The sequence below is a fragment of the Cyprinodon tularosa genome, unplaced genomic scaffold (assembly GCF_016077235.1).
Source record: "Cyprinodon tularosa strain WSP-4 unplaced genomic scaffold, ASM1607723v1 ctg17, whole genome shotgun sequence".
Lineage (NCBI taxonomy): Eukaryota > Metazoa > Chordata > Actinopteri > Cyprinodontiformes > Cyprinodontidae > Cyprinodon > Cyprinodon tularosa.
Genome location: NW_024038531.1, coordinates 3,735,861 through 3,761,078, shown reverse-complemented (window position 1 = coordinate 3,761,078; position 25,218 = coordinate 3,735,861). Strand labels below are relative to the sequence as shown.

Here is a 25,218-nt window from a genome sequence, read left to right as displayed (position 1 = left end):
CAGATTTTGGACAGAGAGGGCAGTCAGTTTGAAAGAGGGGTGAGGGAAGCCCTCTTTGGTAAAATGGAAAAGCCAACACACAAAAAAAGGGTGATGATTGCAGTTTCATTTTCTAAGCACTTAAAATTAGATCATGGAACCTGTTCAAAAGAAAATAAAAAAAGGTATCACGTTCATTTAAATGACAACAGCCCATACGCAACAAATGAATTCAACAACATAGGAGAATGACGGGTGGGTGTTTTATTTGTGTCTGACTTGGACTGTGATAGGAGGTGCTGCAAGAAACATCAATGCTGAAATTGCAAATTTTATCATTATTTCTTTATTCACTCCAAAAATTAAATAAAAAAGCAATACAACTGAATAAAACCCGGTCATCAACTCACTCTGAAAAACAAGTAAATAGGAGATATCTTAAAAAATGAAAACTCAGGTAAAAGAGACTGCAAATATGCCATCATCTCAACAGTCAAAAACCCACAGAGCCATCTGAACAGGATGACAATGTTTCCTATGATGAGGGGTTTGTAAGTTAACGTCACATCAAACGATTTGATTGATCATCACCAGTTTGAGTAACAACACTTCCCAAGTTTGCACCCATTTTGATGCCAACAAATAACTTTTCAAACAATGCCATGATTGAACACAGAAAAACCCTAAAGTCTTTGGGAAAATAGGTTTTCCAAAATTTTTTAATTGCGCTTTCTAAATAAGCAATATATCGATGCACCTATACCAGTATTCTACTCAATCTTGTAAAATGCTTAAATTCTACCTGATGTGCAACATGTATTTACGGTCGTATTAAATTTTAAATCCTACCATTATCATGTCAGTTTATGTTTCTGATTATGATCATTTGTGGCCTGGAGATGTTGGTAAGATATCACCACAGTGACATTAGGCAAACCAAGCAGCTGCATGCACAGCAGCTTCCTGGATCTTATACTGCAGGGCATATAAGCAAGTCATCAAGAAAATGCTGAGCAGATGGAATTTAAAGTAAATTCACGTCATAGGACAATGTGCATTCCCAGTATGGGCGGCATTGTGCTCAGTCTTAAGCTGGTTGTGAATGATAGTCCCCTCACAGCATTGTATAATGAAATGGCTACCAGGAGGAAGATACTGGGCCTTTTTAAGCACTTTGAAGTTCTCTAGAACTGCTCGTGTTTTACATTTCTTTACATTAAAGCGATCTTAACTGGCTTTTTTAATTCCCTGATGGTCTAGAGCAGGGGTAACCAATTAAACGGGGTCCGAATAAAGAAAATGAACAACCAGTAAAGGTTTGGAGACATTTTTAATTAGAATCTGTTACTTTAAACAGAATTTAACACTGAAATAAAATGCAGGTGTTTATGCATCCATCTTATATACTGATCTTTTAAATGAGAAAAAGAAGAAAATATTTAACAACAATCTGTCAGTTTGGTATATAGACAAAATCCTGATTCACATCTTTTATAAACACCTGAACTGACCATTATTTTATTTTTTTTCTGGCTTAATGTTCGCAGTGAGCTTTAGGCTGCCCTGCAAGACTTTAAACCTGGGTTTAAATGGAGACTAAGCCATTCTCAAGCACATATCAAGGTGCTCATTTTGAGCCTGGATCCAGATTTATTTTTGATTCTGTTCATGGTGGAGAATCTTGCTTCACAGCAGCAGGTTGAGACAAACATCCTCTACAGTAAATGTGCAAGGTCATCTTTGAGCACGCCATTTCACTTTTCTTTCACCAGTTCACCGCAGTTCTTCCAGCAGTCCACACTTTCTCTGCTCTCTTTTTCTCATTGTCTTCTCCTTTCCCATCACCCGGCTTGCCACAGGTTTGCCTGCTGTGTCTAAAAGAGTACAGTAGCTAGCAGCAGCAACCCAGACTGACAGCTCATTGGCTAACTTAGATTACATGCAGCCTGTTCCCGGGCGCTCTGGAGGGGTTTACCATATTAACAGAAGAAGCGGCACAAATGAAGTAAGACACTGTCATCAGGCAACATGCAGTCATTTATAAATGTTTAAAATCAGGTTGGGTCCGGATCCGGACCACGGTACTCTAATTTGTGAGCTCTGGTCTGTTGTGTTAAATTATATACTATAAAAATGTTAGTCTTTACAGACTCATGTTAATTTCTTAAATGACAAATCTGTATGGGTGGCATGCAATCTTTACGACTCCTTGTCAGAAAATGCCTGAATATTGGAAAAAATATGCAATAATCTATAAAAGCAATATCGCAGTGCGCTACAGCAGCTCCATAAGTGGGACCGCAGACACCTGCAGATATTGGTAAAGACCACCAGGACACCCAACCTTCACTATCCAAGTTCACAGTAGAGCTGCCTCCATCATTAAAGACCCCCACCCACCACCAGCATGGGTTATTCACTCTCCTCCCTCTGGCCGGAGGTACAGGAGGATGATGCAGAAACAGGTTTAACAACAATTTCTCCCCTACAGGCATCAGACTTTTAAACAGCTTAACCCCCTTAAGGGCACAACTCCACCTCATACACTCTTCATATCTGGACACTCCATTTTACTGCACCACTATAACAGAAAATACTATATAATATGATTGTACAATACTGTTCTAACTTCTGAATGTTGCACAAAATGCAATTTAATGTAGTAAAATGATTCTCTAATCTACGTTCTTAGTCATTATATTTGGTTGTTACGTTTCTAATCTTTTTACCAGCATGCTTATTTTACATTTTTCATTATTATTGTCTCAGCATTCAGTGTGGACAACAAATTATGAATTTCCTTATACAGGAAAGCTTTTTTGTTTTAGTTTAGTTAGGTTTTAGGTATGCTCTGCATACCTAAAACCAGAACTAAACATGGAGAATCAGCATTTAGTTCCTATGCTCTACTTAGCTGGAACAAACTTCCAGAAAACTGTGAAAGTGCGGAAAGCCTGAGTTCCTTTAAATCAAGACTAAAAACACATTTGTTTAGGACTGCCTTCGACTTTTCTAGTTGAACAGTTCAACTGAAACATCATTAGTTCAACTTTTTTATTTTCTTTAGTCCAACTGTTTTTAATGTTCTTTTTTGTTTTTGCATTTTTTATTTATTTTTTTCCTACTTGCTTTGATTCTGTTTTATTTTCCTATATTTTAATCATGTAAAGCTCTTTGTACTGAATTGTGCTATACAAATAAATTTGACTTGCCTTACCTTGCCTTACTGTGCATATGATAATAAAAGCTTTTGATTTTATTTATTTTTTTAGTATGCATCCTGATATATTTTTACCATACAGTATGGACATGTTATCCAGTATCGTGCAAAAAGAATAAAAAGGTTTAAAAACATCTAACCCCCAGAAACACCATATATTGAAACATCAATACATTTTATAAAGGCTTTTGTTTTTCATAGAACCTTTATCTAAGCCATTTCAGTCCAAAAATTGTCTTTGCCTCACCCTTTATGGGTCCAGATGTATCAGTAAATGTTTCACGCTAGGCTATAGGAAAACGTAAGGTCCACATTGTGTGACCACTTCTGCTATAACCTTTTGCTGCTGAAACACCACAATTTCACTCATTGTGGGACATTAAAGAGATTTTCTATTGTATTCTATTCTAACATAACCCATCCTGAGTGCAGTTAAGGTGGGGTCAATTGTATCCATAGAGGCTTTGTGCCCTTTTAGTTAATAAGAAATGCTACCACCTCAGACCATACTCGACGTCCCTCCTGTACCACTCTGTGTTCTCTTTGTTTTAATTTTTTCCATTCCTTCTCAGTGTAGGCATGATAATAATGCTGTCTAAACTGCAGAGTAAGAGCAACACAGCACCATGCCTCAATCCAACCACAACTTAATCCATTTTAGTTTCCCAGTCACTTAGCTACACCAACTTCATTAGGCTTTAAAGGTTAAATACAATACAATATCACTCTGCTAAATTATCATATTCATATTATAAGCTAATGAATATTGCTACTAAAGCATGACAAATATGTATTTTGAAATTATTACTGCAAAAGAGGAAAGAGTATACATTATGAAACATGCATACTGTACAAACATGAGTATGTGTGTCAGAGCAATGAAGATTTCCACATTATGGGACATAGCTTCATCTTTCTTTCGCTTGACTGTCCGCTCTATGCGTTTAAATTAAATCTAGTATGTGTTTTCCTTATGCTTTACTACTGTAAACAACATTGTAGGGAGCCAGGATGATAAATGTTACCGATACTGGATCAACGCTTATTAAAGGCCTCTAGATAAAAAAAAAAAAGGAGGAGTTTAGAGCTGCAGAGAAAGAACTAAGAAAGGAGGAGGAACAACACGGAACCATATCATTTGTAATTTGTATTATTAAAGCACTGGAAACAAATGCAACCATGATGACGTTAAAGATTTGCAGAAAAATGATTATATTTAAGTGAATAAATCAACCGTTATTTGACAATGTATTCTCATTATGCAAAATTTATTTACCTAAATAATGAGCATTTGGTTTGAGTTATTTTCACACACATTCCCCTAGCTGGCTTTAAACTTTGTTTTTCCCTTTTTCAGTAGGTTTGCTGTTTGTCCTCCTGTACGCAAACAAATCAATCTTCCTTTCTGTAGAAGATTACTTTGGCCAGTGTGAAGCCTTTTGTGTGTGATGAATAGAGTGGAGAGAAGCAGAGAATGTTGGATGACACTCGGGAATAACAGAGAAGGCAACACAGTGGCATGTTTTGACGCAGAAAAGTTGCTTTGAACTGTCGGCCCAGCGTGAGCAGCTTGGAAAGAAAGAGAAAGAAAAAAACATTCTCTGAAGGGAGAAAAAAAAAAGATTTCTGTACTGATTTTTATTTTATTATTAGAACAAAAAGCTTAAACAACCTAATATTTGTGTGTGTGCAATTTATATATACGAGGCAGGCGATGTTGGCTAAAGGCCAGCGGGGGCTGATGTCACAGTGGTTCAAGTGTATAAATGTTAAAGCAGCAAATTCACAACTCGGCTTGAGTTGACTGTGATTTCTAAACCAATTGCGTCAGACTGGTGTTTACATTGCAGTAGACAGCTGTCCTAAGCTTCAGACCTGAAAACCTTTGAGGGTTTGTTCCAACAGCAATTTTACACCAAAAATCCTATAAAAACACAAAACCAGTGAAAACAAAATTAATTAAAATGTAGGATTATTAAAAAATGAGTTTAAATGAAGTTAAATAAGAAGGGAAATTTTACATAGAGGTGCTAGATGCATGCTGCTCTGTGTATTTCTGTTACCTTATATGGACATAATGTGATCTGGGGGTCAAGACAGGAAACTGCAATCCTTGATTTTGGGCGAGACTGATGGAGCCTAAGGAGCTGTAGTTTTAGAATATAAGGGGGTGAAAACCCCAGTTAGGGGGTCTCTTTCCTTCAGTTGATGGAGGAAAACCAAGCTTGAGGTTTAGAAATTGATTCACAGCAAAAAATTGAAAACTGAATAAGTATTTTTTCCTCAAAATAAATGCATTTTTTCTTGAATTGAGGAGGTAAGTGAGACCCTTTACCAATGGAAAAAGACAATTTACATTTAACATACGAAAAAGCAACTGCATTGTCTAATTTCAAGCACATATAATCTAATCTTTTTCTAATAGTAAAAATACTTATTCCATTGGCAAATAATCCTATTTAGCAACTCAAAGATTAAATACACTTTATTTCAGAAATTTTTGCAGTAATATTTTTATGATTTTCTTATATAATTGTATGCGTATATAATTGTTCTCTTATTTGACTGTATTAAATTGTATTAAATCCTTTTAAACCTTAAAATGATTTTTCCTTTCTGAATTACATGGAGATCACTGCTTATTTGAATGTGAACAGGACCTAACAGAGGTAATGTGTTAAAAAAAAAAGTTTAATTTCACCATTTTCCCCACATTTAAAAAATAAGACGTTTAGTGGCTTACATATAGTTATGCATATTTGAACATGTTTAAATTATTATGGTATCTAATATTTAATGTGGATTTTATTGAATAGAAATAAAGGAAGTAGTCCTGAATTGTAGAGTAGGAATAAATCCCCTAAACTGTACAGTTCTTGTATTGGTTAAATGGACAGACCAGACGAGGAGAGTTGTTATACGAGTTACCAAGAAGCTCATAGTATTTCTGGAGGACCAGCAGGAAATCACAGCTCATGACAAATAGGTTTGCATTCTACATTTTTAGAGCAAAAATCACTTCTAGGCACAAAATGGTTTCTTTCCCGGAGCTGTGAAAGCAATCACCCCCCATAGACACGGTATATTCGATTTCATGACCGATGTCTGTTCATAAGCTGCACTAGCAGGAGATTCACTTTATGTAAAATTATTCTGCATCCCCATGTACACAATTTGATTCTTCTCTTTTCAGGGTGTGTTTTAGCTGGTAGTGAATTGATCCACTTTTCCTCCGTAGATTTTAATCTAAATTCATTTTTTAATCTATGTGCATTCCAAGCTGGGTGTCCTGGCAACATTTCTTTCATCTATAATGACAAAGATTCTTGATTCTAACAAGCCACAAGATGTAAATTGGAGATTGTTTACATGTGAAGAATGTCCTCTGATCAAATGAGAAGCATTTGAGGACAGGGGACTTGATTGGGAATCATGGGGAGCAGATATTCACTAATAACACATACTACTAGTAGAACACCAGTTACATACTGTAGCTGCAGCTGGTGCAAAGAAGGGATGTTTTGTAGCAATGAAATTATACTGTTTAACAAATTTAGTTGCAATTTTCAGCTTGGGCTCATAAGCAAAGAATTGGTCAAACTTTCAGTTGGTTGATTTACTTTATTGATCTCACAGTGGGGAAATTTACTCTTTACATCAGCTCAAATAGTCAAAGGAGAAGAAGAAGGTGCCAAAGGAAGAGAAAGGTACATGGGATATATATAGTACGGTATATACAGTGCATCCAGATATGAGCTTTTTTCGTCGTAGGGTTATTATACAGGGTTATTGCACAGAGTGTTTAAGGTTTGTGTAGATGCTCTTAAAGAATAACTGCAGTAAAATATGGTTCGACAGGGTATTGTTAAAATGGAGCTTTATGTAAATGAAATGGTAAGTAAGTATTTTTACAACTCATCTATCCTTTCACTTCCTTTACAGAACAATGCTCTTTATTTATGTAAGACTCACATAAAATGACAAAATATGAAAACATTTCCATACACAGTAAAATCATAGTAATGAAGGAGTTAAATATAAAATTTACATTTTAAATTACTTTTAAACAATAACAAAAAAAAATATGGCAAATTTTTTTTAAACAAAGTCAGAATTCTTCATGCATTCTGTAACCGATCTTCGGTTCTCGTTTGAATGCTGGCAACGACACCAACTCTAATCTAAAGAAGAACCAAACAGAATAGCAAACAGTCCCAAAGGAAACAACTCAGACATATCATAAGTTTGAACAGCAGTGCTACAAGCTGTCTGTGTGATGCGTTCTAATGAGGGGAACCCAGAGAGAAGTGAGCCAAGTTCAATGTAACAACATATGGTGGAGTCGCATATGAGAATAGAAAGCATAATTTACTTTTTTCTTTTTTTTATCTACTTTATCAGTTCAACTCTTTATAAACAAGCTGATATTTACTTTTTTTTTTTTACTTCAACGGCTTGTAACCCAAAAGTTAAATGACTGTAAACAAGTAACCAAAACATTATAAAACATTATATGTCCATGTTATTTAGTGACTCATTCCATTAGCTGTAAAGTAATCAATTCTCAGGCAGCTCTGATTGTTTGCACAGTGCTGTTTATTAATGCGTTCACCTTTTCACTAATGAACGTACCAATTCGTGAAGAGGGATATGGTAAAAAAATATTTCTCAAAAGGCCATTAGTAAAACAATAAAATAGTTAATGTGACTTTATTTGAAATAGTACCTAACTAAAAGGACCAAAATATCTTATTTTAAGTGAATTAGAATGATGCTTTGCAATAAAATATTTAAAGATTAGACCATTAATGCATCAAACTGCCAATAGCATACATTCTCTCATTCTAGAATGTAAACAAAAAACTATTTAACAATTTAGTAAACCTCGGTTTAAAAATTGAAGATTTTTAAAAATTTTGTAAAATATCTTCTTCAACAGAGCAATTAAAAAGATATGAACTGTACATAAATCTTTGGAATCAAACAATCCTTTTACTATAGGAATTCATAGAAATAATGTAAACCTCCTATGCTTAGGTACTTTTCCATCTCCAACAGCAGCGTCTTTTAGGTATTCCAGCAGCAAACAGCAGTCTGGCTTATACTGTAGGTCTGACGTGTAAATGGTGAAAAAAACTATCATGAGAGTTCAGTCACCCTTTGATGCTCCTATGATGCCGACCACCTTGTGAGCAAAACAACCGTTCGTGCAGGCTCTGATCCAGGTGATTGTTTGAGTTCATGACAAAGCTAATGAAATGAAACGCATCTCTTTTTATACGCCTTTTGAAAATATTTAAGCATTAACTTTAGCATGAGTTCTTCCTAATGATTTGAAAACACTGACATTTAACTAGTATAGGCAAGGCAAGTAAAAAGGTATTCTATAACATTAACATGTTTTCATTTGCAAACACTGATTTTCAACCTGTGATTTGTGCTTTCATTTAAATTGTTTTTTCCACTGAATAACACAAGGCTGCTAAATCAACAGTTGTTAATCATATGCCAGATACAGGAACAGGATCAAGTAGGAATAGTACCGTATTTTCCCGACTATAGAGCGCATCTCTATATAAGCCGCACCCACTAAGTTTTAAAAAAAAACTAGAGAAGTACATTTAAAAGCCGCATCGGGGTAAAAGCCGCTGATAACAACTGAAATGGTTACCGGTACCTCGTTTAACAGAACACAACTGAACAGATTAGTTTCGGAATGGTTCCTGTAGCACAAAAGTAAAAGTGCTGATCAAACAAAACAGAAAAGTTATTGAATGATTTATTCATCGTCCTCCTGCGCACTGAAACCACTGAAGTCATCTTCTTTAGTGTCGGACTTGAACAGCATCAGAAGAGCTTCATCACATACCTTTTCTGTGTGGATATCAGAGTTGTTCTCTGTGTCGCTGTCATCCCGGGGTGAAGCTGGCTCTGAAGCTGCGGTGCCCTCTTCACGCAGCAGTCCGGCCTTTCGGAACCCGTTGGTGATCGTAGATTCCTTCACGCTGCTCCACGCTGTTAGGATCCACTGACAGACATCAGAAAACGATGCTCTTCGCATGCGGCCAGTTTTTGTGAAGGATTTTTCGCCGCTCGTCATCCAAGCCTCCCATTCACTCCGGAGTGCTGCTTTAAACGCTCGATTCACACTGATGTCCAGAGGTTGCAAAAACTTTGTTGTGCCTCCAGGAATCACAGCAGGAATTGAGTTGGTTCTCTTGATGACAGCTTTCACTGAATCGGTGATGTGGGCCCTCATACTGTCCAAAACAAGAAGCGCCTTTTTCACGTGAAAAAATCCTCCTGGGCGCTTTCCGTAGCATTCCGTTAACCAGTCCTTCATTAGACTTTCTATCATCCATCCTTTCTGGTTGACTTTAACCACTATGTCCTTCGGGAGCTGGTCTTTCGGTATAGTTTTGCACTTAAAAATAACCATCGGGGGAAGCTTCTTTCCAGAGGCAGTGCAGCCCAGGACGCAGGTGAAATGAGTTCTCTCATGTCCGGTGGTTTTCACCATAATGGATGATGCACCTGTCTTGTTTACGGTCCTGGTCAGAGGCAGATATCCACATTTATAATCTCGTCTGGTCCTATAGCGTTCTCCGCAATCTTTGTTTCAACAAATTGTCGGAAATTTGCAACTTTTTCCTGGTAGTCTGGGGGGAGTTGCTGACAGAGAGTTGTCCGCACCCTGATGGACAGGTTCTTTCTTCTCATGAATCGAAAACACCAAGACGGTCCTCCGTTGAAATCCTCAATATTCATTTCGCGGGCGAATGATTTGGCTTTCAGCCGGATTTGCACGGTGGATACACCTCGGCCACCTGCTCTCTGAGTGTTAACCCAGTCCTCAAGAACATTTTAAAGTTCAGGCCACCTGCTTTTATGTCCTCTGAAAGCCTTTCTAGTTTTTTTTACATTGGATGAGTTCTTCCCGCTGCCGTCTCCAGTGATCGATGGCCTTCAACTTGAAAGCGGCATCATACGAACTCTTCGTGTGGTTTCCATGATGAGTGGGTATGGCTTTGAACAAAATTCTCCGTCGTGCCTGCTGCTTACAAGTGCTAAATAAAAATTAGCGCTATCTTCTTCTTTGATTTCCAACTTTGACTTCCCTACCGTCTCGTTTTTTACTTTCTGCTAAAGCGCCCCCTGGCGGGTTGCGAAAAATCCACAGAAAAGCCGCACCACATTATAAACCGCATGGTTCCAAGCATGGGGAAAAAGTAGCGGCTTATAGTCGGGAAAATACGGTATGTTTCCTAAAGCTGTTTAGTCAAAATTATAGCAGCTGAGTCTATCTCAGTCAACTTTACCAGGATTTTATTAATAGGAAGGCATAGGAGACATGGGTATTTTGTTAAAAATCCAATACTGTGATAAAGTCTATGTGTTGCTAATGCAGTCTATATGAAAATGCATTTCAGAGAGGGATGGGCTTTCCCAAAAGTATTTAGGGGGTTGAACAAAGTTAATTATATTCTCAAAACTAAAAAAAAAAAAAGATGAAGTATTGAGGCTTGCTGTAAGAAGAAAACACCACAGTAATCAACGGGGGGTTACCAGCTGTTCATCTCTACAAAGGCAGCAAACAATCCTTCCTTTCTCGTCTTATAATTACCATGTTTGCCATGTTTAGCTTAGGAGTGTGTGAAAATAAACTGCATCCAAAGCAAAGTGCTGCAAATAACTATACACAGCCTGATCATATATGTAATAAAAACATGATTTAATGTTTCACCCTGTCATTTATGCACTATATTCTCTCAATGGCTTCTTATAAAGATGCATTGTAGCATCAGCCCTCAGTTTTATCGTAGAAGGTTCCCGCTGTAAAACTACGTAGCAAAAAAAAAAATACAAAAATGGATGTTTAACACTAAAAAGTGAATGTTTTGCAATGTGTTAAGCCTTCCTGTTATCTTTGGAAAGAATATCAGTAGCAGCCTAAGTTCCTGTCCCAATTAAACCAGGTTAGGCTGTATCCAACATACCTCTTGGCAAGAGGTCCTGTTCTGACAAAGGTGAGAACATCTCAAATCTATTTAGGGTAAAAAGAAACACAGATGTAACCAGCCCCTGTGGAAGCTCTAAGTGGAAATACCTGCTCATTAGTGGCTGCAAACTGCTGATGCCCATATGAGCCACTAAGGGAAATAACAATGGAAAACCTCAGAGATGCAATTTGTTCTGGAGGCTACTGTATTCAGTTCATTTGATTTTAAGCAAACACATTCGGAGCCTCTGGCTTTGAGAGGTTCCATCTTTATTTTTAAACTTTTCAATGCAGATAACTTATTCCCCTCCATGTGGTTGTATTCTTTACAGACACATATAGAAAAAGAGTTCCTTTGGGGAGTTCATGCTTTTTGTGCCTCATTTATCTTCTTTTTTTTTTTTGAAAACAGTGAAAGTTTACAAGTTTAAGGCTGTATCCAAAACAGTCTGACACGACGACTCTCCAGCCAAAGGGGATATGCTTGAGCGTTCTTCATAAGTGTTGTCTGACTAGTGCTGCACAGAAAAGAAAGCTGCATGTTTCCTATCATGCTTTTTTTAATAGTTCCTTTAGTGTAGGGAACGCATTAAGTCCTTAACTGGCAATGATGAATGATAAGGAATTCCACAATCCTTTGCTTGACATGATGGACAAACACAGCCAACCTCACTAAAATGAACAAAAATCAGAGAAGAGAGCATGAACTAGTAATATTCACAGTAACATCATTGCTTCATGTGTGGTCTGTGTGACACAAGTGCACCTCAGTGCAGGATTTGAAACTGTTGGCCTCTGGTACAGTATTAGACAGGTTTAAACCCTACAAGAAGGACAGAGTCTTTTTTTTTGTCAGTAGGTAACTTTACATCTGAGACTAGAAAAAACTTACAACTGGCTGTCCCCAAGGGTCTATCTTAGGGCCCCTCCAATGAAATATCTACATGGTTCCCACAGCACAGATTTTAATAAACATCATAAGTTACCATAACGATGCAGATGATACACAGCTGTACATTAATGTCACAAGGGGACTATGAAACCATTCCAGTGCTGGTAAATGCATACAAGAAGTTAATGCATTAATTAGCTAAAATGTTTTTCTGAATCAAAATAAAACTGTTTTTGGACAAATGGAAGTGAATTTAAAAGTTAACAGAGTTTTAGGTAACAACTAGAAAGAAAGAAAGGCGCATAAAGACAGAACATCTTCAGGAATAAAGGACTAACATCTCAACAGGATCTTGGATACACTAGTTTATGTCTTTATCCTCAGTGGCATTGATTACTGGAAAAGTGTCTTCATAGCTCTGCTACAACTTTGGTTGATCAGAATGTTGCTGCCCACATCCTCACTAAGGTCGGGCATACACTGTGCGATATTTTCAATCGTTGCACGCAGCTACAGCTCAAACTGTACAATGAAATCATAGGCTTAAAAGTTCACAGCTCACGATGTATGTTCCTACACTGTATGGCCAAATGCTTTGAAGCAATCTACCTGCTCACACCGTGCTTCCAAAAACCACACATCAGACTCAGCACAGAGAGATGGTGCTGGTTGGACTCGTCAGTCTGGAAGAAGAAGAACTTTCTTGTTTGCAAATGCGCATTGCTCGAGGTTCTTTAAAAAGGACTCATAGTAGCAGGATTTGCTCACGTACACCTTACGAGGGCCTACTGAATTTCAAATATGTTTGATTTTTCTCCCGACCTTAAGATTCCTGATTGGGAGGTAGTCGTTAGAGGTTAATCCAACCTCATTTACCCTTGTATAACACACGACACAGAACGCAAGTTGGGGCTGAAACTCAGCGCGACTGGAGAATCGGCCCGAAAATCTTGAATTTCTTTCATTTTAGTATAATTTAGGGGCTATATAGTTATACTATTATGGCCACAGCCTGAATCTTCTCTCCACGGTAGCAACTTCCAACTGCAGTTCTTGTTGGGCAGAAAATATGTAATTGTTTAGGTAGTTGCTGGTCAGGAATTTAAACCCAAAAGTGATTTTTAGTCAGACAAATTCTACAGTGCCTTGTTTTTTAATCCAGTCATTTAAACATTGCAATGTTTATTGTTATTGATGCTAGTTTTGCTGTTGAGTAAAAATGCATTTTTATCAGCCACATTAAGGGGGGTGGGCTCCTCTACAGCTGACTTTCAAGTTTTACTCAATGCACGTTTCGGAAAAAAGTCAAACCAGACTGGTTTTATGTATGTTTTGCTGCTTTACTTTTCTATTCACTTATATTGTAATCTCTCGATTCTGTGATTACTCACTTCCTCTAAAATTGTTTTTTTTTTTTTGGTTTATTACATCGTCTTTCCATAGACACTTAGAAGCTACCACTGGTAGACTTTCTGACATTGGCCAATGTGTACATGGCTGTGCCAGGTCAGTTTCTGGCTAAGCTAAAGAGAGAAATGCTGATCAAAATAGCTGTGAGAGGGTCAGGTTGACTTTAGGTAACGAAAAAAAGGTAGAAAAGGGAAAAGTCCCAAAACACACACACCTAAAGCATCTAAAGCACATCTGTCACCCTTATTAAGCAAGCAGCCAAAACCTGCAGACCCGAAATACACATTTGTTGCCAGGCAACAGTCGTGACATCAGCAACCTCCATCCTCAGCCCTCTCCGCCTGCTTCCAGTGACACTTGGGTCTTAAAATAGCGCCGAGATTATCATCGAGATTCAAAACGGGAGACACATTCTCATATGCACAGAAAGCCTCTGGCAGCAGGTGGGTCAAAAAATAAACACATGTGAGGGGATCCTTGGTTTATCTCCCTCTGTTGGAGGTGACAAAAGGTGCTACACTCATGACTTCTTAGATGGTGTGGGGGGAGGGGGTATAAGCACATTGGGTTAGGCCAGTAAAAGTTGGAAGACAACAGATAAGACGCATCTCAGACTATGAATCAGCCTGAGATGACAAAGACTGAAGCATGACCGAGACTAATGCACATGGGAATTAGCTTCCAGATCACTTCTGCATTCTGTCAATCATCACATGCAGTCTTTTCTGTATTGCATGCAATACTGAATGATGACAATAGAAACATTGGTACTAAAACGCAATTTAATAAATAAGCAAGGAAGGGATTTCAGACCTTTTTGGTGATTAAAGTTAAACATTTGAAGATAATCTAAATGAAATAAGCTTTAACACAATTGGAATTTAATTATATTCTCCACATGCTATAAACATGAAACAATTGCGAAACATATTAAGATAAGATAATAGGACTATGACTTGGAAAAAAAGGAAGGGCTCAATGCAATATGCAAGGCAACCCTGAACAACAGAGAACAGAGCGGTTCATTTCAAACTTTACAGAAAGCCAACAATCGGTTACGTTTATTTAAATAAGGCTACATTTGTGAAGACTGACTTATGAATAAAGACAGTTTCATTACTTTCCTAATTAAGTCAGTGTCTAACACAGAAGAAAATAAGAGATGGCAAGAAGCCCATTCTAGCATAAAAAAGTGGTGAAAACATTTGGATTCCAGTGCGGCTGTACGCTGCCAGAGTTTAGCAGAGGGTGAACAATCATCCTCGATTTGCACATCTAAGCAGAAATCAAGGCGGGACCAGAGGTTTTTCTCTAAACTCTATAAATCATCTGGTTCGAATGGCCACAAAATGTAAAAGGATTTATTTTAGAGGTATGGGTGAAAGAACTGAACAGAACAACCATTTTATAAACACTTGGGCTCAACAGGAGGAAATGTTAACTCAAAGATTAACTACAAGAAGAATGAGATTTATCCAAGCAAACTACTACAGAGTGAGTTAGTTTTGTATCCAGTCATACAGCTGCTCTACAATTTCAAGGGTAGACATATAAGTCACAAAGCCAATTTTAAAAAAAGCCTAAATATACGAATATGTGCTCTGCTATCATCAAAAGGTCCCAAATTGCCATATGCTTTAAAATCTGCAGTATGAATATCTATGGCCTGTAAAAGTACTTCTACACTGGAAAAACGATCTAGAAATAAGTAAAAATATCCTAATTATAGTGTATTTATCCTTTATTCGAGTAGGTAAATGTCATGGTTTGCCAGTGGAATTATTATTTTTACTCTAAAAATAAGATAATTAGATATTATGCACTTGGAATAAGACAATGCAATTGTTTTTTTCTTATTTTAAGTGTAAATTATACTGTCCCAATGTCTCTTTTACCTCCTAAATCCAAGAAAAATTCACTTATTTTAAGAAAAAAATACTTATCTAGATTTCAATTTTTTTCCAGTGTACAATGTGGTCCACAATCAGTGCATCATTGTAATGATGGCTTATAGGTACTGATAAATGTATTACAAATTTATTTAATACTCAGAATTAATGAAATTTAAACCTACAAAACTTAGGTTAACATTTCAAACTAAATGTCAATCTGCTTATAGATTATGCTAATCCCTTGCATAATCATAAAACTTTAAAAGGTTCTCTAATGCTATGAATAACTTGTAGCAAGATTGATGAATATTAATAAAAACAACAACATTGGGACCAAATCCAATTAAAAAAAGAAAAGGACAAAAAAACGCTGTTGCTGGAGTCTTTAATTCTATTCTTCATGGGCCCAGTGTCCTGAATTATTCCTTTACTTCCATCTACAGAAGTCCATTTATAACCTACTTTCTTAACTCAAGTGTTTGGTGGCAGAAAAATGATTAAACTATGCAGGACATGACATGGTTTCAATGGGGACCTTGGTGAAAGACCCTAGACCCAGCATAAAATTTTTATGTGCAACAAAACCAGTTAATTACCATCACCTATAGCATCAATTTCTCATTTAAAACAGCTTTCATTCATCCTCATTTGTTCAAATATGAATATTTCCAATCATGTTTGGAACCTGTGATAAAAAAGTTTTATAATATGCAAACAAAAACAAATATTTACATATAATAGCTATATGAAAAAAGATGCACTTCGTTTTGTCTGTCAGCCAAACATTAAATATTTCTTATTTAGAATTGAAATTTATTTTCCTACTTTTTCTAAATTCAGAAGTTTCTGTGTATTAGGATTACTGATCCTTTCAAGTTTTCCTATTAAGCCCAGATATATTGGTTTTGCAGGCTTTGTTATTAAATTTGAGGCACACATGGGGATGTAGTTTAAGGCAACACCTCAAACATATTCCCTCTTTTTGTGATACCATAAAAAAAAACAGTTGGGATATCAAAGAGAATTTTAAACCTCCGCAAGTCTGGGTTACCCTCGGGTACAAACTCCAGATGGCTGAAGGCGCCACACTGATCTGTTGAAACAAGTATGGATATATCCAACCATCAAACATTTCAGGAAGTGGACTTGTTCTGGGTCTTTGAGATGAAGTATTGTTTTATCCCTCTACAAGAACAAACGCAAAACTACACTTTGAAGACATTTGCTAAAGCTGGTAGAAGTGTATCAGTATCCACTGTGAGACGATTCCTGTACTATAGTGAGCTGAAAGGTCACCTGGACAAAGAAATTACACCCAATGCACAAAAAAACTCACATAAAGGTGTTTAAATTAATTCAGGACTAAAACAAGTTATTATGGCATTAGAAAACAAACTTGGTTCCAGGTACTTAAGAGATTCCTTCTGATCTTCAGCTACCAAAGTATACATGTCAAAATAAATAATACTATTTATACTTCAGCGAGTATCAAAGTGTTACTTTATTGCATCTCTTATACAGTGGAATCAGCTTATAATGGTCATGGATATAGTGATCAACCGCTTATAGTGTTCAAAAGGCTTGGGAAGGAATAATTTCTATACAAATGCTGTTTAAACAATTCGTTTATAGTAATCAAGAAATCCGCTTCTAGAGTTCATCTTTAGCCATGAATATAAACTTGCAAAAATAATTAAGTGGATTGAAAGTGACGACAGCACTCCGGTATCATCGTGGAGGTACAAGAACGCTTTGGCGCGGGTACCAGTACAGTTTACATTTTAAAGATTGGTCTCCTGCATGTTGGTTTCAAAAACTTTGACCTTTTACATCATTTTGAATTCTGTTTTGGACAACACTCTGATCCAGGGATAAATATGCGAAGTGATTTCTTAATGCGGCGCAGCAGATCCGCAACACAAAATAGACATACATAGGCTAGCTTTAATTTTCTGTAGCCTATGCCATTATCTTCAATGTTGTTCTATGAAACCGTTTGTTTTAAAATTTAGACTTGTTTAAAAAAATGCACCTGCGGCACAGCAGAGCCGACGCACAGCACATAAGTTACGTAGGCGACCATATTGTGTCTGCACACAGCGCAGTATACTGTAGTTAAACTTGCATGGTACTGTAATAAAATTCAGTAAATGTGGAAGCTATCTGTTTCCTTTCATTTTTCTCATTGAAAAACGACACAAATGGCATTTAGATGATATTTTGCATAAAAAAACAAGTGAAATAACAGTAAATTCGGATATAATAATCAACTGGTTACTAACCGGTAACTGGTCAATATAAGCGGATTCCACTGTACAATATCTGTTGGTTGTACTGTTCTTTTTACATCTCTTTGCAGGTGATGAAGCAGACTTAAGATGTTTTATCATTATCTCCCTATTTATCTCTTCTATCATCTTTTGTCTTTTTTTCCTTTCCTGTTGTACTTACATTGCCCAGTCCATAATCTGTAATACTCCCTGCATAAATTATAATAAAGCTATTGATATGCATAAATCAAGCTCAACACTATGGCAATAGCCATACTGCTCCACTTGTGAAAGCAAAATCTGTAAGGCTCTTTTTTGGCATCAAGATAATTATTCTTATTGCCACATTGCCAACTGTTTTGGCAAGGTTGACATGAAGCCAGATATGCTTTTATTCTATGTCAATATATGGTTTCATCTCTTACTATCATAGAGCTACCTTCTATGGTTTAAAGCTCCTGGTTTTTGCTTAGCACTCCCAATCTTCCAGCAACAGTCAAATCAGACAGACTACATCAGAAATGGTATCAAATGTTTTGAAAATAACATCTAATGCTGCATTAAATGTACTTGACCTCCCAGCGAATTTGGATCTGTATTAAAATTGTCCAATGGATGTTTTCTTACTTCATTAGTGTGCAAAATATGTGATTGTGCTCTTAAAACTCTGTTCTCATAAGACACCTAACAGAACTATATTGTTTAGCATTTGAAGCAACAGTAAATTTCTAAGAAAAATAAAACAACTGATTTAATGTTTTTAGTTACAAATAATAATTTTAAACCTGTTAAACAATTATCTTATTTTAGACTTAATATCAAGTGTTTTTAGGTTCCAGTTTAGTCTGAGTTTCCAACTGAAACACATTGAACCTTGATATGTATATGATAGCATTATCGAATATATTATGTATATTAGTTCCTACTAGTTCATAGATCTACTCTGAACCAAAGCATTAATAAAAATCCCCTTCTACGATCATTGCCAAATGTTTTAAAGAAACATTAAGGGTACAGTAGTTTAACATTCTTGAACACGTATCAATTAATTTAGAAATATTGCGTATCATGTTTTGGCTTTTTTCAGATGAAGGGACTCTGTCGGTCTCCTGATGGTACAAGGTCACGGTCTGAACCTCCATTTATCACACCAGAGGCCAAAACTACTGTCATCCATGTAAACCTAAACAGACTGATAATGAAAACTCTGGCTCTTACTTTTGGGGTACTCAGATCTGCATGCTCACATGGTACCGACAGGCATGTCGCACAAAAATCCAGACTGAAAGCCGTCAAAGTTATACTATATGCGTCCCTCTAAATGTATTAAGGAGAAATTCTCTTCATCTTTTGATGCTCTCCCAACATTTTGACTGATGTTCCAGTTATGATACCACAGCTAATACCTTCTGCTGCTGTTGTAGAAGTGTCAGATGTTGAAGACCAACTTAATTCCACCTGTCTGCATCCTTTTTTAAATTAGGTCTACAATTGACCCCTTTAAAGGTTCTTCCCTTTGTACTCTGCGGTCTGACAGTAAAGTTTTAAAACCTCACAATCAAAAATTTAGCCTTTTAAAGGCAGATAACAAAAGAGTGATGCAAGTCCAAAGTTTTTGCTATGATGCACTGACCAGCTTCAACAATTGATGTCACAAATGACATTTCCAAAACACAGAGCTATACAAACTCCAATTTTTTTCTTAAGAGACTAATTTGTTAAGTGGGCTAATCTGCACACATATCTGAGGAAAATGAGACGTTCAAATGCTCAAGGTCATCTGGTTTTCAACAGCAGCATTGATTCCATATTTAACATAGATATGTCATTTCGGCCTGCATCGATCCTCCATTTGCACCATCAGGACATTTCACACCAAAGAGATATCCAATTGTGCTCTAACAAATTTATCATAAGTCTACAGCACTTAGGGATAAAAGCAATCAAACTGTGGGAGGTGGGAGGATATAACATTAGTATGCTCCCTACATTCACAAATCCATTCACAAAACACTTTGAAAATCCAATATTTAATAATAAAGATGTCGTAGAGAAAAAAAACCCACAAAGCTTTAATTTTCTGACCATCATGTATAATTCCAGGCTTCTGCAAACCTTTACTTTTTGCTTCCACAGAACAAATACATGGGATATGTCAGAGCAAACTGTTATAAGATGCAGTCTCACTCTTAGTGTGACATTTAATAAAAACAGGAAAAATATGCTTCTTCTCCCAGCGGGTCCGTCTATTGGCTTGGTACTGGGCTCCTGTTGTGGTTGCGTGTCATATGCATACGCAGGGCGGCTGGTCGGTTCTGCTGAGTCTTATATATAATTCTATTTTTATAAAAATAATATATCTACACCACCAGTAAGATTTAATAATATTTTAAATCACTGCACGTTCTTCTACACTTTCAGTTAGCCTCAGAAGGAGGTATGGGTATCGCGAGGCTGTGGGTGCCATGAAGAGGGTGAAGTTTATGTTGTTGGGGGCGTCTTCTTCCCTTCTATTTCAGGGAGTTGGAGACATTTGGACTTGTTGACTGGAGCCGACGCTGGGCCGGTCGGTGGTACCCCCTGGGCTGGTGTTATAATAGCAGCAGTGAGGTTCTTTGCGGGCACAGTGGGGTCTGTCGACTGTTTGGGAAATAAATTGGTTCTTTGTATAGAAAAACACTGCATTTAGAGCTGAAGGTGGAGACTAACATCTTTTACCAATTAGAACAGTTTTTATCAACATTTTGGTCAGCATTGTTGTTGCCATGTATTCTTTTGTTGCTGTGTTTTCTTTTTCTTCATTTCTGCAGGTGTAGAAGTGAATATCTAGGTCATGCAATTCATTTTGGGGCAGAAATCCAGATCAAATCCATTAACCACCCTTTCATTTAATCTTAATATACATTTAAGTATAAAAACTTGATCGAATTACACCAGTCAACATTATAGGATGTGTTTTCTCTTCCTGTCTTCAGATATTTATCAATCCATTAGGATTTTACCAGGAACATGTGAACACAAACGTATCCAACATAGAAAACCCTTAATTTGAGTTTCAGTCCATTAATATCTTTTCCTTCCTATTTTTCCTATGTTTTCTTCCTATGTTTCCTTACATAATTGAGGAATGATGGGTATGAATTTCTCCTTACCAGTCTGCCACCAGTGATCCAAAACTGGAACCCCAAAGCTCTTCTTGGCCCAATCCAGCGTCTCAACATCACATCGCTCTCCTGCCAAGAATAACGATTGCAACCTATGAAGAAATGGGCACATTCAGTCACTCAAAGTATGATGAAAGTGTCTAAACACAAACAGTAAGAATTATTTATTTTATTAAAATTATGAGGAAAATAATCCCTGAACAATTGAAGCAAAAATCTAAAACCTAGACTCTAATCCTCATCTTGTAGAGCTGTTTTTTTTCCACGAGGTCTCAGAAGAAAGAATATTTGATGTGATGCCTAAAAATTAATGCCTTGTGTTCCTGATGTTAACTCAAATGCCAAAAGGTTTACAGGTTTTAAGCATTTAGCAGAAAACAAAAAAATCGGTTGTGTTTTCCTAAAACATAGAAATTTTAATCTTGCTTTAATGCCTGATGTCCCACTAATCTTGCTTTTGAAGTGATCCCAAATGAAGGCCAATAAATACCAAAATGATATGAAAATCTTGGCTCTGCAGGGCCAGCTTCTTATTCTCCAAAGTTTGAACTTCTACTTTAAATCTTAACTCCAATATTTCATTATATCCTCCCTATTTGTCCTACTGATGGCCCCAGAAATACCAGTTGCTATCTGAAGCCTCTCCTCCTACATCACTCCCTGCAAGAACCTCTTCACACGGCTGCGCCTGGCTGCTCATATCCAAGGAAAAACACAACCTATTAGCCCATATAAGGCTGTAGGAGAAAATCTACAGCATCTACCATACTGTAGCCGTGCAAGTGGCCACCATATGACCAATTAGCTCATCCGCAATGACCTTTAAATGAGACAAATCTGTTTTTGTCTTAAAAAAACACAAAACAATCAAAGGCTATTATCTAGATCAGTGGTCTCAATCTCCAGTCTTTGAGGACCAGTGTCCTGCAAATTTTAGATGCATCTCTGCTTCAACCCACGTGACATTAATATGAACTCATTAGCAGAGCTGTGCTTATCTTGACTGCGTGCTATAGAGATAGTCTAGCTATTAAATTCAGGTATGTAGGGCAAGGGAAACCTAAAAGTTGCATGATACCAGCTCTCATATTTGAGCTAAAGCCACAGATTCAGAAAAAGATATAAAAAAGGTAGTGTCTGCAATTATTGTTTTGTGCAAATAACTATAAGAGATTTAGTTGTGCATAAAGAGAATGTACTGTTAAAGGCAGTGGGTCAACTCAAAGGCAACATTTCTTTTTAGTAACATATTTACAACCAATCCCACCTGCTACTTACATCCCTCTTTAGAAAGCAGAGCAAAATTACCTCAGTCTATTTCATCTGCTGTAACAACTTTTAAAGGAACAGTTATGAAATGGACAGATTTGAACATTTGTCATCATTAAAACTACAAAAACTAAATTTAAACCAGTGTATTACACACATGTTAAGCCGTTTGCAATGTAGCTGAAACATTACTGTACTTATCCACCTGCCAAAATAAATCCTTTTTTTTTTTTTCGTTGGTAGATGTGAAGAATGCTCGGGCCTCAAGTTCTTTTGGGCCTCATCCCCGTCCACTAGTGCCCCATTCACTCCAGATTACTCCCATAGGCCATCCTCCTTAATTTTACTTTAAATTCAAATGATGAACATGTTTCAAATTCTATTGCAATTTTAATGCTATTTGCAACTTTATTGCTTCTTGACTTCTGTTCAGTTCAAAATCCTTATCAAACTGTCTGAGAAACAAAATAAGATCAAGCCAGCATTCATGTTCCCTCTTAGATCACAGTGAACAAAATAACCTATTGTTTTATTTCTTTTTTCAAGAGAATAATTTTTCAGAAGTATTTTGTTATTTAAAGCAAAAGCTTAATTTTACATTTGTACTAAAGTGCACCTAAACCTAGTCTAGAAGTCTTGCTTTTTAACGTAAAGAAGTACAATAGATAGTTACAAGAGGCTTTAATAAACAATGACATAGGTATCTGTACGTTTATCTTATTCAAGCAGAGAACACAGGTACTTTTGACACGTCTGCATGCCATCCATGAGTACTACTAGTACTACTAGTCACTATTTTGTGACTTCGATTTTATGACACGTCCTCCGTCATATTTTAATAAATGTTTTACTACACCACTACACTACAATATCTTAGCTGTCTAGGAGCAGATCGTTGCATTGTGTTCCCGCCAAAGACAACTATGTTTTATGTCATTGAAAAATAACAGAAGTATCTCTAGTATTCATGTTAAAATACTCCCTTCTATAAAATCTGTGTTACAAAGAAACACCTGTTTTCCCCATAGATTTAAATTCTTCTCATAATATTACTGTGTTTTAATAGAATAAAAGGGGCAGTGTGAAGTAGTTTGGTCAAGGGTCAATAAGGTGAACCAAAAAAAAAAAAAAAACAGCTTCAGCCACCGGTTCCAGTTTCTCTGTTGTCTTTTATTCCTTTTCACTCTGACAAAACATTTTCCTCCAGCTTCCAAGAACTCAGGGCTTATATAATCAAGCCGCAACACACCTGCACTTGAGTGGACCAAGCCTCAATTAAACAGGTAAAAAGAAAAACAAAGTCTAAACAGAGAAACAAGAATAAACTTAATCTAAATTACAAACTCATCTACATAAAGAAAGAGTCTGCAAAATAAAGAGTGTGAAACAAGATAACTCAAAAAGTTACTTTAAAGAAAAACAAACAAAGCATAACTCCAAAGGAAACCCTCTAAATGGTAGAACCCAGCAAAGTAATGGATGACATCATTTAGTCAATTTAGTAGGAAATACCTAAACAATGGTGAGTAAAAAGGAAAACAAAAACCATGAATATAATCTGAAACAAAATAAACAATTTCATCCAATAATCCTGAAGTAATAGCTTTAACCTAAACATAATGCTAACACAAACAACCCGGGATAGTAAGTGAAAGTCAAAGTTGCAAACTAATGTTTAAATTTAAGCATTACAAATCAGAAAAAAGAATAAGGGGCAAGTGGTAAACACAAACTACACCACTTTGTCACAGGCAGAACACATCTATCCAAAATGAACAAGGAAACCATGCAGTGTTTTCTTTCCACTACTTAAATGTATAGTGGAGGATGGTCTTTTTCTGGGTGGATCATCAAAATAAGTGGTCCTCCTAATTGTAACTCATTCTGGTCACAATTTTACCTAAGGCCGTCCTACGTGCTCGTCCCCATTTTCACTTACCGAGTGAATTGGCGAATATGAGATGGTGGAAAAACTGCGAATCTTTTGGAAAGTAAGCTTGAATGGGCAATGCAAACAGCAACTTTTAAACAGAGCGTGCACGAGGAGAAATGGGCTTGTACATGCTCTTGCACGTAATAGACGTTCCCTCTGGGGAGGGGGTACAGGGTTGTGAATGTGAATTTTTTTATATTTTTAAATTAGATTCACAAAGATTCTCCACTATACCTTTAACACTGTAACCATCACAGAAAATATTAAATAAACCAAATTTATGGTTCAGTATGATAAAAACTGAAAGAATACCTGTTGTGAAAAAAAAAAAAAAACAGGTATGGATAAAGTTATACAACATTAAATTGTAACGTCCAATCTTGCTGGGAATTCCCCTTTACAGAATTGCTGAGTCATGGTCAAAGTCTAGAGCAAAAAGACACAGCTGATCTCCAAGAATCATTAATGTCTCTTCAAAAACTGCTAAAGGCGTGTATTCTCATGCTATGAATTGTGGGTAACTGAATTAGTGCCACATCTTTATGCAGTTCTGCTATGTTAACAAGGGATGCAGCTGAATCATATTAAAAAGGCTCAACAAAGCAAAACGGGCTCAGAGGGAATCCTGGAACCACGTCAATAAATGAGAGAAAGAACAAGAGAGCAGCATCAAATTATGGTTTTCAACTCTCTAGCAGTAAACTGTGCATGGTAATAAATCTAAAAAGCCCTTTACCATAGATTCACAACTTTTATCCCAGTTTCTATTAGAAGCATAACGTTTAGTACAGGCAGATCCTTTATAGGTTTAGCTACGATAAAAGTCATTCTTACGAGAATAGAAGGGAAATATCCTAAATTTTCCCTCAGTAGGGAAATTCAGGTGCCCCAGTAGCAAAGCGAAACATATTGAAACATGTGAATACAGGCAATTTTCAATAACATAACAAAAAGAAAAGCTAACTTTGCAAATAAAGACAAACAAACTGTTATTAGTAAAAGATGGTATATTTAAAATATTAAGCATGCAAACGGATTTTCAGAAGTGTCTAAAGTGCATTAAGTTTATATAAGCAAATAAAACACTGACAGATAATTTAAAAGAATGATACAGACTGTGCAAAAACAATCCAGATCCACTGCCTGGCCAGAAAAAAAGATGCCACTTAAACAAAAAGGTCAGACTAAGA

At 36.6% G+C, this 25,218-nt stretch overlaps 1 protein-coding gene across 3 annotated transcripts in view; it reads right to left on the bottom strand.

The window, feature by feature from the left end:
• acss3 (acyl-CoA synthetase short chain family member 3) overlaps positions 1–25,218 on the bottom strand; it is a 59,135-nt gene that overhangs the window by 14,166 nt on the left and 19,751 nt on the right. For all 3 annotated transcript variants that reach the window (XM_038281347.1, XM_038281346.1, XM_038281348.1), the window contains one exon: positions 20,815–20,918. In XM_038281347.1, the coding sequence (XP_038137275.1) occupies positions 20,815–20,918 (104 nt within the window). The remainder of the gene's footprint in view (positions 1–20,814; positions 20,919–25,218) is intronic.